General features: G+C 56.1%; 1 protein-coding gene across 2 annotated transcripts in view; it reads right to left on the bottom strand.

Annotated features, from left to right (window-relative positions):
• Nucleotides 1-13,683, bottom strand: part of LOC147109756 (B-cell antigen receptor complex-associated protein alpha chain-like) — an 80,401-nt gene extending 66,718 nt beyond the window's left edge. Inside the window, exon 1 of one of the 2 annotated variants that reach the window (XM_086003874.1) lies at nt 13,568-13,683. In XM_086003874.1, coding sequence (XP_085860000.1) covers nt 13,568-13,631 — 64 coding nt within the window. In that variant the 5' untranslated portion in view covers nt 13,632-13,683. The remainder of the gene's footprint in view (nt 1-13,567) is intronic. The other variant, XM_086003875.1, reaches the window with a different exon arrangement.
• Between the last annotated feature and the right edge of the window lie 201 nt (nt 13,684-13,884).

The following is a 13,884-nucleotide window of genomic DNA, read 5'->3' as shown; positions in this document are numbered from 1 at the left end:
AATCTCTCAACCCCACCTACCTATTTCTCCCCAATCCCTCAACCTCACCTACCCACTTTCTCCCCAACCCAGCTACCCATCTTCTCCCCAATCCCTCAAACACACCGACGCACCTTCTCCCCATATCCCTCTACCCCACCTACACAGCATCTCCCCAATCCCTCAACCCCACCAACTCACCTTCTCCCCACATCCCTAAACCCCACCTACCCACCTTCTCCCCATAGCCCTCAACTCCACCCACCCACCTTCTCTCCATATCCCTCAACCCCACCTCACCACCTTCTCCCCATATCCCTCACACCCCACCTACCCAACTTATCCCCATATCCCTCAAACTCTACCTACCCAACTTCTCCCCATATCCCTCAATCCCAGCTACCCCCTTCTCCCCATCTTCTCCCCATATCCCACAAGCCCTCCTACTCACCTTCTCCACATATCCCTCAACCACACCTACCTACACTTTCCCCATATCCCACAACCCTACCTAGCCACCTTCTCCACATATCCCTCAACCACACCTACCCACCCTTTCCCCATATCCCTCAGCCCCACCTACCCACCTTCTCCACATATCCCTCAACCCCACCTACCCACCTTCTCCCAATATCCTTCAACCATACCTACCCACCTTCTCCCATTATCCCACAACCCCACCTACCCACCTTCTCCACATATCTCTCAACCCCACCTACCCACCTTCTCCCCATATCCCACAACCACATCTAGCCATCTTCCCTCCATAAACCTCAACCCCACCTACGCCCCTCTCTCCACATCACTCAGCCCCACCTACCCACCTTCTCCACATATCCCTCAACCCCACCTACCCACATTCTCCCAATGTCCTTCAAACATACCTACCCACCTTCTCCCATTATCCCACAACCCCACCTACACACCTTCTCCCCATATCCCACAACCACATCTACCCATCTTCCCTCCATAAACCTCAACCCCACCTACCCACCTTCTCCCCATATCCCTCAACCGCACCTACCCACCTTCTCTCCATTTCCCTCAACACCATCTACCCACCTTCTCCCCAATCCCTCAACCCCACCTACCCACCTTCTCCCCAATCCCTCAACCCTACCTACCCACCTTCTCCCCAATCCCTCAACCCCACCTACCCACCTTCTCCCCAACCCACCTACCCATCTTCTCCCCAATCCCTCAACCCCACTGACACACCTCCTCCCCATATCCCTCTACCACACCTACCCACCTTCTCCACATATCCCTCAACCTCGCCTACCAACATTCTCCCCATATCACTCAACACCAACTACCCACCCTCTCCCCAATCCCTCAACCCCACCTACACACCTTCTCCCCAATCCCTCAACCCCACCTACCCACCTTCTCCCCAATCCCTCAACCCCAACTACCAACCTTCTCCCCATATTCCTCAACCCCACCTACCCACATTCTCACCATATCGCTCAACCCCACCTACCCCCTTCTCTCCAGATCCCTCAACCCGACCTATCCACCTTCTCTCCATATCCCTCAACCCCACCTAACCAAATTCTCCCCATATCCCACAACCTCACCCACCCACCTTCTCCCAATATCCCTCAACCCCACCGACCTACCTTCTCCACATATCCTTCTACAACACCTACCCATCTTCTCCCAATAGCCCTCAACCCCACCAACCCACCTTCTCCCCATATCCCTCAACCCCACCTACCCACCTTCTCCCCATACCCCTCAACCCCATCTACCCACCTCCCCATATCCCTCAACCCCACCTACCCATCTTCTCCCCACATCCTCAACACCACCTACCCAACTTCTCCCCGTATCCCTCAACCCCACCTACCGACCTTCTATCCATATCCCTCAACGCCATCTACCCACCTTCTCCCCATACCCCTCCACCCCACCTACCCAGCTTCTCCCCATATCCCTCAGCCCCACCTACCCACATTCTCATATCACTCAACCCCATCTACCCACGTTCTCCCCATATCACTCAACCCCAACTACCCCCTTTTCTCCATATTCCTCAACCCCACCTACCCACCTTCTCCCCATATCACTCAACCCCAATTACCCACCATTTCCCCATATCTCTCAACCCCAACTGCCCCTTCTCTCCATATTCCCTAACCCCACCTACCCACCTTCTCACCATATCCCTCAACCACACCTACCCACCCTCTCACCATATCCCTCAACCCTACCTACACACCTTCTCCCCATATCCCTCAAACCCACCTACCCACCTTCTCCCCATATCTCTCAACCCCACCTACCCACCTTCTCCCCATATCCATCAACCCCTCCTACACACCTTCTCCACATATCCCTTAAGCACAGCTACCAAGCTTCTCCCGATATCACTCAGTCCCACCTACGCACCTTCTCCCCATATCCCTCAACACCACCTACCCACCTTCTCCCCAATTCCTCGACCCAACCTACCCGCCTTCTCCCCAATCCCTCAACCCCAACTACACACCTTCTCCCCAATCCCGCAACCCCACCTACCTACCTTCTCCCCAATCTCTCAATCCCACCTACCCATCTTCTCCCCAATTCCTCAACCCCACCTACCAACCTTCTCTCCATATCCCTCAACCCCACCTCTCCACCTTCTCCCCATATCCCTCACACCCCACCTACCCACCTTCTCCCCATATCCCTCAAACTCCACCTACCAAACTTCTCCCCATATCCTTCATTCGCAGCTACCCGCCTTCTCCCCATCTTCTCCCCATATCCCACAACCCCTCCAACTCACCTTCTCCACATATCCCTCAACCACACCTACCCACCCTTTCTCCATATCCCTCAGCTGCACCTACCCACATTCTCCACATATCCCTCAACCCCACCTACCCACCTTCTCCCAATGTCCTTCAACCCTACCAACTCCGTTCTCTCCACAACCCTCAACCCCACCTACCCATTTCTCCACATATCCCTCAACCGCACCTACCCACCCTCTCCCCATATTACTCAACCCCACCTACCCACCTTCACCCCATATCCCTCAACCCCACCTACCCAACTTCTCCACATATCTTTCAACCCCACCTACCCATATTCACCCCATATCCATCAAACCCACCTACCCACCTTCTCTCCATTTCCCTCAACACCACCTACCCAACTTCTCACCAATCCCTCAACCCTACCTACCCACCTTCTCCCCAATCCCTCAACCCCACCTACCCACCTTCTCCCCCATCCCTCAACCCCACCTACCAACATTCTCCCCAATCCCTCAACCCCACCTACCAACATTCTCCCCAATCCCTCAACCCCACCTACCCACCTTCTCCCCAATCCCTCAACCCCACCTACCCACCTTCTCCCCAATCCCTTAATCCCACCTACCCATCTTCTCCCCAATCCCTCAACCCCACTTACACACATTCTCCCCAACACAACTACCCATCTTCTCCACATTTCCCTCAACCCCAGCTACCCACCTTCTCCCCATAGCCCTCAACTCCACCAACCCACCTTTTCTCCATATCCCTTAGCCCCACCTCACCACCTTCTCCGCATATACCTCGAACACACCTAACCCCCTTCTCCCCATATCCCTCACACCCCACCTAACCACCATATCCCCATATCCCTCCAGCCCACCTAACCACCTTCTCCCCATATCCCTCAAACCGCACCTACCCACCTTCTTCCCAATCCCTCAACCACACCTACCCAACTTCTCCCCATATCCCTCAATCTCAGCTTCCCGCCTTCTCCCCATCCTCTCCCCATATCCCACCAGCCCACCTACCCACCTTCTCCCCATATCCCTCAACCCCACCTACCCACCTTCTCCCCATATCACTCAACCCCAACTACCCATCTTCTCCCCATATCCCTCAACCCCAACTACCCACCTTCTCCCCATATCCCTCAACCCCAACTACCCACCTTCTCCCCATATCCCTCAACCCCAACCACCCACCTTCTCCCCATATCCTTCAACCCCACCTACACACCTTCTCCCCATGTCATTCTGTCCCACCTGCGCACCTTCTCCCCAATCCCTTACCCTACCTACCCACCTTCTCCCCAATCCATCAACCCCACCTACCCACCTTCTCTCCAATTCCTCAACCCCACCTACACACCTTCTCCCCAATCCCTCAACCCCATCTACCCACTTTCTCCCCAACCCAGCTACCCATCTTCTCCCCAATCCCTCAACCCCACCGACCCACCTTCTCCCCAATCCCTCAACCCAACCAACACACCTTCTCCCCATATCCGTCAACCACACCTACCCACCTTCTCCCTATAGCCCTCAACTCCACCCACTCAACTTCTGTCCATATCCCTCAAGCCCACCTCACCACCTTCTCCCCATATCCCTCACACCCCACCTACCCACCTTATCCCCATATCCCTCAAACTCCACCTACCCAACTTCTCCCCATATCCCTTAATCCCAGGTGCCCGCCTTCTCCCCATCTTCTCCCCATATCCCACAACCCCACCTACCCACCTTCTCCCATTATCCCACAACCCCTCCTACCCACCTGCTCCCCATATCCCTCAACCCCACCTACCCACCTTCTCCCCATATCCCTCAACCACACCTACCCATCTTCTCTCCATAAACCTCAACCCCACCTACCCCCCTCTCTCCACATCCCTCAACCCCACCTACCCACCTTCTCCCCATATCCCTCAACCCCACCTACCCAGCTTCTACCCATATCCCTCAACCCCACCTACCTACCTTCTCCCCATATCTCTCAACCCCACCTACCCACCTTCTCCCCATATCCATCAACCCCACCTACCCATCTTTTCTCCATTTCCCTCAACATCACCTACCCACCTTCTACCCAATCACCCCACCCTACCTGCCCGCCTTCTCCCCAATCCCACAACCCCACCTACACACCTTCTCTCCAATCCCTCAACCCACCTACCCACCTTCTCCCCAATCCCTCAACCCCACCTACCCATCTTCTCCCCAATCCCTCAACCCCACCTTCCCAACTTCTCCCCAACCCACCTACCCATCTTCTTCACAATCCCTCAACCCCACCGACCAACCTTCTCCCCATATCCCTCTACCGCACCTACCCACCTTCTCTCCAATCCCTCTACCCCACCTACCCATCTTCTCCACATATCCCTCAACCCCACCTACCCACCTTCTCCCCATAGCCCTCAATTCCACCAACCCACCTTCTCTCCATATCCCTCAACCCCACCTCAACACCTTCTCCCCATATCCCTCAACCACACCTAACCCCCTTCTCCCCATATCCCTCACACCCCACCTACCCACCTTCTCCCCATATCCCTCAACCCCACTTACCCACCTTCTCCACATATCCCTCAACCTCACCTACCCACCTTCTCCCAATATCCTTCAACCCTACCTACCCACCTTCTCCCTATATTCCTCAACCCCACCTACCCACCTTCTCCCCATATCCCTCAACCCCACCTACCCACCTTCTCCCCATATCCCTCAACCCCACCTACCCACCTTCTCCCCATATCCCTCTACCGCACCGACCCACCTTCTCTCCAATCCCTCTACCCCACCTAGTCATCTTCTCCACATATCCCTCAACCCACCTACCCACCTTCTCCCCATAGCCCTCAATTCCACCAACTCACCTTCTCTCCATATCCCTCAACCCCACCTCACCACCTTTTCCCCATATTCCTCAACCACACCTAAACCCCTTCTCCCCATATCCCTCACACCCCACCTACCCACCTTCTCCACATATCCCTGAACCCCATCTACCCACCTTCTCCCAATATCCTTCAACCCTACCTACCCACCATCTCCCCATATCCCTCAACCACACCTACCCATCATCTCCATAAACCTCAACCACACCTACCCCCCTCTCGCCACATCCCTCAACCCCACCTACCCACCTTCTCCCCATATCCCTCAACCCCACCTACCCACCTTCTCCCCATATCGCTCAACGCCAACTACCCACCTTCTCCCCATATCCCTGTGGTAAACCACTGTTATACCTGTCTGTGTCTGTATGTGTATTCCACTAGGTACAGGTCTGGACATGCCTCGGCTGACTCCTCCCACTATTCCAGGTATATAAGTGACTACCTCCCAGTCCCTTAGTATTCTGGACGGGTCGACCACTCGAGACTAGACCTTCATTCTTTAGTTAATAAAAGCCTGGTTGTTACTCGCTTAACCTCAGTCTTTTGAGTAATTGATGGCGCATCAATTTTATTAACTAAATTTTTTATAATGGAGAAGATCCTCACACCAGCATGCCTGGACCTGGACAGTCGGGAAGCGGACGCTTCCATCAAGTTTGCTCACTGGCTCACGTGCTTCGAGGCATTCCTGACTGCCTCCACTGCGGTCGTAACGGATGCGAACAAACTGTCTGTCCTGATCTCCAAGGTGAACCACCGAGTGTACTCAGTCATCCGGGACGCGACCTCGTACACAGCCGCCCTCCAGCTCCTCAAGACCCAGTACACGCACCCTGTGAACGAAGTTTACGCCAGGCACCTCCTGGGGAGTCGCAAGCAACAACCTGGGGAATCGACTGAGGAATACCTCCAAGCACTGTCCGTGCTTGGCCGGGCCTGTGGGTGTAAGGCGGTAACGCCCACTAAGTACACGGAGGAACTGATCCGGGATGCCTTCGTAGCGGGCCACAGGTCCAACTACACCCGACAGCGACTGCTGGAGCAGAGTGACCTCACCCTCGACAAAGCCTCCGAAATCGCACTAACGCTGGACGCAGCCTACCGGGGCATGGATGCCTACTCCTCTGCACCGTGGACGCCGCGGGGAACGACAACCTGGGACACGGTAGGACAGCCCCATAGCACCGTGCCACCCCAGCCACAGCCCAACAACGGCCCAACCACCGCAGCAGTGTCCCAAAGCCAGACAGCAGTATCCCAAGGCCAGAAATGCTACTTCTGTGGCCAGGCCAAACACCCCAGAGCGCGCTGCCCGGCGAAGAATGCGACCTGCTCGGGCTGCGGGGAAAAGGGACACTACGCTAGCGTCTGCAAGGCCAAAGCCACCCCAAATGCCAGCAGCGCCGCGTGTGGGCCGTGCGAGCCGCCATCGTGGGCCCCCAACAGCGCCGCGTGTGAGCCGTGCGGGCCGCCATCTTGGGCCTCCCCAGCCATGTGCGAACCACCGCAGCAGCAGCCATCTTGGACGACTCCAGCCACATGGGAATCATGGACGCCGCCATCTTGGACACCAGCCGGGACGCAGCAGGCCGCCAACCACCCCCCATCTGATACCCGCAGCGACACACCGACCCCTACGCTGGCCTCTGTTACGCTGGACCAAATGAGACCGCACCAACTAGCTCGGTCCAAAATGGACGTTAAGGTAAACGGCCATGCAATAAACTGCCTTTTTGACTCCGGGAGCACAGAGAGCTTCATCCACCCCGACACGGTGCGGCGTTGCTCTCTCCCAGTCCTGCCTGCGCACCAGCGGATTTCTATGGCCGCCGAGTCCCAGTCAGCGGACATTGGCGGCTACTGCGTGGTGACACTAGTAGTAGACGGGACTGTGTTCAATAATTTTAAACTCCTGGTCCTGCCCCAACTTTGCGCTGCCGTTCTACTGGGGTTGGATTTCCAGTGCCACCTCAAAAGCGTTACGATGGCGTACGGTGGCCCCCTCCCCCCACTCACAGTCCACAGCCAGCAGCCTCCAAATTGCCCGCCGCGCACCAGATGCAACCTCTCCACACTCAGAGTCCCACCCCCCCCACTGTTTGCTAACCTCACCCCCGACTGTAAGCCCATCGCCACAAAGAGCAGGCGATACAGTGCCGGGGACAGGGTTTTCATCAAAACCGAAGTGGAGCGGCTCCTGAAGGATGGGATTATTGAGGGCAGCTCCAGCCCCTGGCGAGCCCAGGTTGTGGTCGTTAAGACCGGCGAGAAACAACGCCTGGTCATCGACTACAGCCAAACAATAAACCGCTACACCCTGCTGGACGCCTACCCACTCCCCCGCATAGCTGACATGGTCAACCAGATCGCGCAGTACCGCGTCTTTTTGACCATTGACCTGAAATCAGCGTACCACCAGCTCCCCATCCGCCCCGAAGACCGCCAGTATACTGCTTTTGAGGCAAACGGCCGCCTCTATCACTTCCTTAGGGTTCCCTTTGGCGTTACCAACGGGGTCTCCGTCTTCCAAAGGGAGATGGACCGGATGGTCGATCAAAACGCGCTGCAGGCCACTTTCCCTTACCTAGACAATGTGACCATCTGCGGCCATGACTTGCAGGACCATGACGCAAACCTCGAGAAATTCCTCCGCACCGCCCAACTCCTGAACCTGACATATAACAAGGAGAAGTGCATATTCCGCACAGACCGCCTCGCCATCCTTGGCTGTGTTGTGGAACACGGGGTCATCGGTCCCGACCCGGACCGGATGCGTCCCCTTATGGAACTCCCACTGCCCCACTGCCTAAAAGCTCTGAAGAGGTGCCTAGGGTTTTTTTCCTACTACGCCCAGTGGGTCCCCTACTATGCAGACAAAGCCCGTCCGCTGATCAAATCCACCTCTTTTCCCCTGATGGCAGAGGCCCGCTCGGCCTTCCACCGTATCAAGGAGGACATTGCCAAAGCCACCATGCACGCAGTGGACGAATCCATCCCCTTCCAAGTGGAAAGCGATGCGTCCGACTTCGCTCTGGCCGCCACCCTTCATCAGGCGGGGAGACCTGTGGCATTCTTCTCACGAACCCTCCAGGGCCCGGAGACCAGACACTCCGCGGTCGAGAAGGAGGCCCAGGCTATTGTGGAGGCTGTGCGTCATTGGAGGCACTACCTGGCCGGAAAACGATTTACCCTGCTCACTGACCAGCGTTCAGTTGCTTTTATGTTCAACAACAAGCAGAGGGGCAAAATCAAAAATGACAAGATCTTGAGGTGGAGAATCGAACTTTCCACCTACAATTACGAGATCTTGTACCAGCCTGGGAAGCTCAATGAACCCCCAGATGCCCTGTCGCGTGGCACCTGCGCCAGCGCGCAGATCGATAGGCTGAGGGCCCTCCACAATGACCTCTGCCACCCGGGGGTCACCAGGTTCTTCCGCTTCATCAAGGCCCGCAACCTGCCTTACTCCATTGAGGAGGTCAGGACCATGACCAAGAACTGCCAAGTCTGCGCTGAGTGCAAACCGCACTTTTATAGACCAGACAGAGCCCACCTGATAAAAGCCACTCGCCCTTTCGAACGCCTGAGCGTCGATTTTAAAGGGCCTCTCCCCTCCTCCGACCGCAATGTGTACTTCCTCAACATCATTGACGAGTACTCCCGTTTCCCGTTCGCTATCCCCTGCCCGGACATGACCAGTGCCACGGTCATTAAATGTCTGAACAGCCTCTTCACCCTGTTCGGTTTCCCCAGCTATATCCATAGCGACCGGGGCTCATCGTTTATGAGCGACGAACTCCGCCAGTACCTGCTCGCTAGGGGTATAGCCACAAGCAGGACCACCAGTTACAACCCCCGGGGGAACGGACAGGTGGAAAGAGAGAATGCAACAGTTTGGAAGGCCGCCCTACTAGCCTTAAAGTCTAGGGGCCTTCCGACCTCCCGCTGGCAGGAGGTGCTCCCCGATGCTCTCCACTCGATTCGGTCACTGCTCTGCACTGCCACCAATGCCACCCCTCACGAGAAAATGTTTGTCTTCCCAAGGAAGTCCACATCGGGGACAGCGTTACCGCCATGGCTGACGTCCCCAGGGCCGGTACTACTGAGAAGACACGTGAGGGCCAATAAAACGGACCCCCTGGTCGAGAGGGTCGACCTCCTCCACGCCAACCCCCAGTACGCTTACATTGTGTACCCGGACGGGCGGGAGGACACAGTCTCCATACGAGACCTCACACCCTCGGGGACTGCTGTAACCGACTACCCATTACCACCCCCCCCCACGACACCCTCGGGGACCGCTGTAACCCACTACCCATTACCACCCCCCCCCACGACACCCTCGGGGACCGCTGTAACCGACTACCCATTACCACCCGCCCCCACGACACCCTCGGGGACCGCTGTAACCCACAACCCATTACCACCCCCCCCACAACCCGATATCCAACCCCAGCAGCCGGCTCACCTTGGACCGTCACACACGAGGACTACACTCCAGTGCCCCAGCCTACATGGGACGCGACGCCGGAAGCTCCACCACCCCTGCCGTCGCCACGTCGATCACAGCGGCAGACAAGACCTCCGGAGAGACTCCAATACACGAACTTTTAAATACACTTCACCCCGCCGGACTCATTTTTAAACAAGGGGTGAATGTGGTAAACCACTGTCATACCTGTCTGTAGAGGTATGTGTATTCCACTAGATACAGGTCTGGACATGCCTCGGCTGACTCCTCCCACTATTCCAGGTATATAAGTGACTACCTCCCAGTCCCTTAGTATTCTGGACGGGTCGACCACTCGAGACTAGACCTTCATTCTTTAGTTAATAAAAGCCTGGTTGTTACTCGCTTAACCTCAGTCTTTTGAGTAATTGATGGCGCATCACTCCCTCAACCCCACCGACCAACCTTCTCCCCAATCCCTCAACCCCACCTACCCATCTTCATCACATATCCCTCAACCCCACCTATCCACCTTCTCCCCAATCCCTCCACCCTACCTGCCCGCCTTCTCCCCAATCCCTCAACCCCACCTACCCATCTTCTCCCCAATCCCTCAACCCCACTGACCCACCTTCTCTCCAATCCCTCAACCCCACCTACCCATCTTCATCACATATCCCTCAACCCCACCTACCCACCTTCTCCCCATAGCCCTCAATTCCACCAACCCACCTTCTCTCCACATCCCTCAACCGCACCTCACCACCTTCTCCCATTATCCCACAACCCCACCTACCCACCTTCTCCCATTATCCCTCAACCCCACCTACCCCCCTCTCTCCACATCCCTCAACCCCACCTACCCCCCTCTCTCCACATCCCTCAACCCCACCTACCCCCCTCTCTCCACATCCCTCAACCCCACCTACCCACTTTCTCCACATATCGCTCAACTACACCAACCAACCCTCTCCCCATATTGCTCAACCCCACCTGTCCAGCTTCTCCGCATATCTCTCAACCTCACCTACCCACCTTCTCCCCATATCCATCAACCCCACCTACCCACCTTCTCCCCATATCCATCAACCCCACCTACCCACCTTCTCTCCACTTCCCTCAACACCACCTACCCACCTTCTACCCAATCCCCCCACCCTACCTGCCCGCCTGCTCCCCAATCCCACAACCCCACCTACACACCTTCTCTCCAATCCCTCAACCCCACCTACCCACCTTCTCCCCAATCCCTCAACCCCACCTACCCATCCTCTCCCCAATCCCTCAACCCCACCTTCCCAACTTCTCCCCAACCCACCTACCCATCTTCTTCACAATCCCTCAACCCCACCGACCAACCTTCTCCCCATATCCCTCTACCGCACCTACCCACCTTCTCTCCAATCCCTCTACCCCACCTACCCATCTTCTCCCCATAGCCCTCAATTCCACCAACCCACCTTCTCTCCATATCCCTCAACCCCACCTCAACACCTTCTCCCCATATCCCTCAACCACACCTAACCCCCTTCTCCCCATGTCCCTCACACCCCACCTACCCACCTTCTCCCCATATCCCTCCACCCCACCTACCCACCTTCTCCACATATCCCTCAAACTCACCTACCCACCTTCTCCCAATATCCTTCAACCCTACCTACCCACCTTCTCCCCATATCCCTCAACTCCACCTACCCACCTTCTCCCCATATCCCTCAACCACACTTACCCATCTTCTCTCCATAAACCTCAACCCCACCTACCCCCCTCTCTCCACATCCCTCAACCCCACCTACCCACCTTCTCCCCATATCCCTCAACCCCACCTACCCACCTTCTCTCCATTTCCCTCAACACCACCTATCCACCTTCTCCCCAATCCCTCCACCCTACCTGCCCGCCTTCTCCCCAATCCCTCAACCCCACCTACACACCTTCTCCCCAATCCCTCAACCCCACCTACCCACCTTCTCCCCAATCCCTCAACCCCACCTACCCATCTTCTCCCCAATCCCTCAACCCCACTGACCCACCTTCTCCCCCATATCACTCAACGCCAACTACCCACCTTCTCTCCAATCCCTCAACCCCACCTCACCACCTTCTCCCCATATCCCTCAACCTCTTCAGCTCACCCAATCAACACCAGCCTCCTTCCACCCCTCTTCATCTCACCCCATCAACACCAGCCTCCTCACAACCTCGTCATCTCACTCCATCTAAACGAACCTCCTCCCACCCCTCTTCATCTCACCCTATCAACACCAGCCTCCTCCCACCCCTGTTGATCTCACCCCATCAACACCAGCCTCCTCCCACCCCTCTTCATCTCGCCCCATCAACACCAGCCTCATCCCACTGCTCTTCATCTCACCCCATCAACACCAGCCTCCTCCTACCCCTCTTCACCTCACCCCATCAACACCAGCCTCCTCCCACCCCTCTTCACCTCAACCCATCAACATCAGCCTCCTCCCACCCCTCTTCATCTCACCCCATCAACAACAGCCTCCTCCCACCCCTCTTCACCTCAACCCATCAACATCAGCCTCCTCCCACCCCTCTTCATCTCACCCTATCAACACAAGCCTCCTCCCACACCTCTTCATCTCACCCCGTCAACACCAGCCTCCTCCCACTCCTCTTCATCTCACCCCATCAACATGAACCTCCTTCCCACCCCTCTTCATCTCACCCCATCAACACGAGCTTCCTCCCACCCCTCTTCATCTCAACCCATCAACACAAGCTTCCTCCCACCCCTCTTCATCTCACCCCATCAACATTTATTTCTCCCTCACATGTTTATCTAGCTTCCCCTTAAATGCATCTACAGTATTTGCCTCAACCACTCCCTGTGGTAGCGAGTTCCACATTTTCACCACTCTCTGGGTAGAGAAGTTTCTCCTGAATTCCCCATTGGATTTATTAGTGACTATCTTAATTTGATAGCCCCTAGTTCTGTTCTCTCCCACAAGTGGAAACATCTTCTCTACGTCTACCCTATCGAACCACATCATAGTCTTAAAGACCTCTATCAGGTCACCCCTCAGCCTTCACTTTTCAAGAGAAAAGAGCCCCAGCCTGTTCAAGCTTTCCTGATAGTTATAACCTCTCACTTCTGGTATCAACCTTGTAAATCTTTCTTGCACCTCCTCTAGTGCCTCTCTATCCTTTTTATAGTATGGAGACCAGAATTGCACACAGTGCTCCAAGGGTGGTCTAACCAAGGTTCGATACACGTTCAGCAGCGAGACCCTTCCTCCGGGCGCCTTCAAAATCTGCGACTAACGAGTTGCAACGTTAAACTTCAGACCCAACTTTGATTCGCGCGATTTGCCCTCCGCCCCGTGAAACCCTCCCCGCTGAGACCCCAATCTGAGATACACCTGCCAACCCTCCCCTCAGAGCACCCGTCGTCCCTCCCCTCTAAGACCCCCTGCTCTGAGCTTCCGTGGCCACCACCACCCCCGCACTCACCAGGGACCACCATCGCCATCAGCATCAGTCCCAGCGCCAAGGTACAGAACCGAGAGTTCGCCATCCCCGATCTGCCCCGTGGCAACGCGATCGCGGACTGATCGGGCAGCCACAGCCCCCCTCCTGTGCGGCGTCAGAGGGCTAGCGAGCAACTAGACTCCCCAGGGGTGCGCCTGGCCGGATGTTTATCCGTTTTTCGCGGTCGTGGCCTGCTGCCCATCGCAGATGTTTCTCAACTTCTCCTTTCCTCTATTAATAGCGCACAGCAAAGCTGACAGAGTCCCCCTGAGACTGCACTCCCACCCACTCCCGCGAGG

Source organism: Somniosus microcephalus, chromosome 12 (assembly GCF_052327205.1).
Source record: "Somniosus microcephalus isolate GS21.2 chromosome 12, FLI_Smic_1.0, whole genome shotgun sequence".
In the NCBI taxonomy this organism is placed as follows: domain Eukaryota; kingdom Metazoa; phylum Chordata; class Chondrichthyes; order Squaliformes; family Somniosidae; genus Somniosus; species Somniosus microcephalus.
The sequence above is the reverse complement of the archived record's forward strand: the minus strand, read 5'-3'. Positions and strand labels throughout refer to the sequence as shown.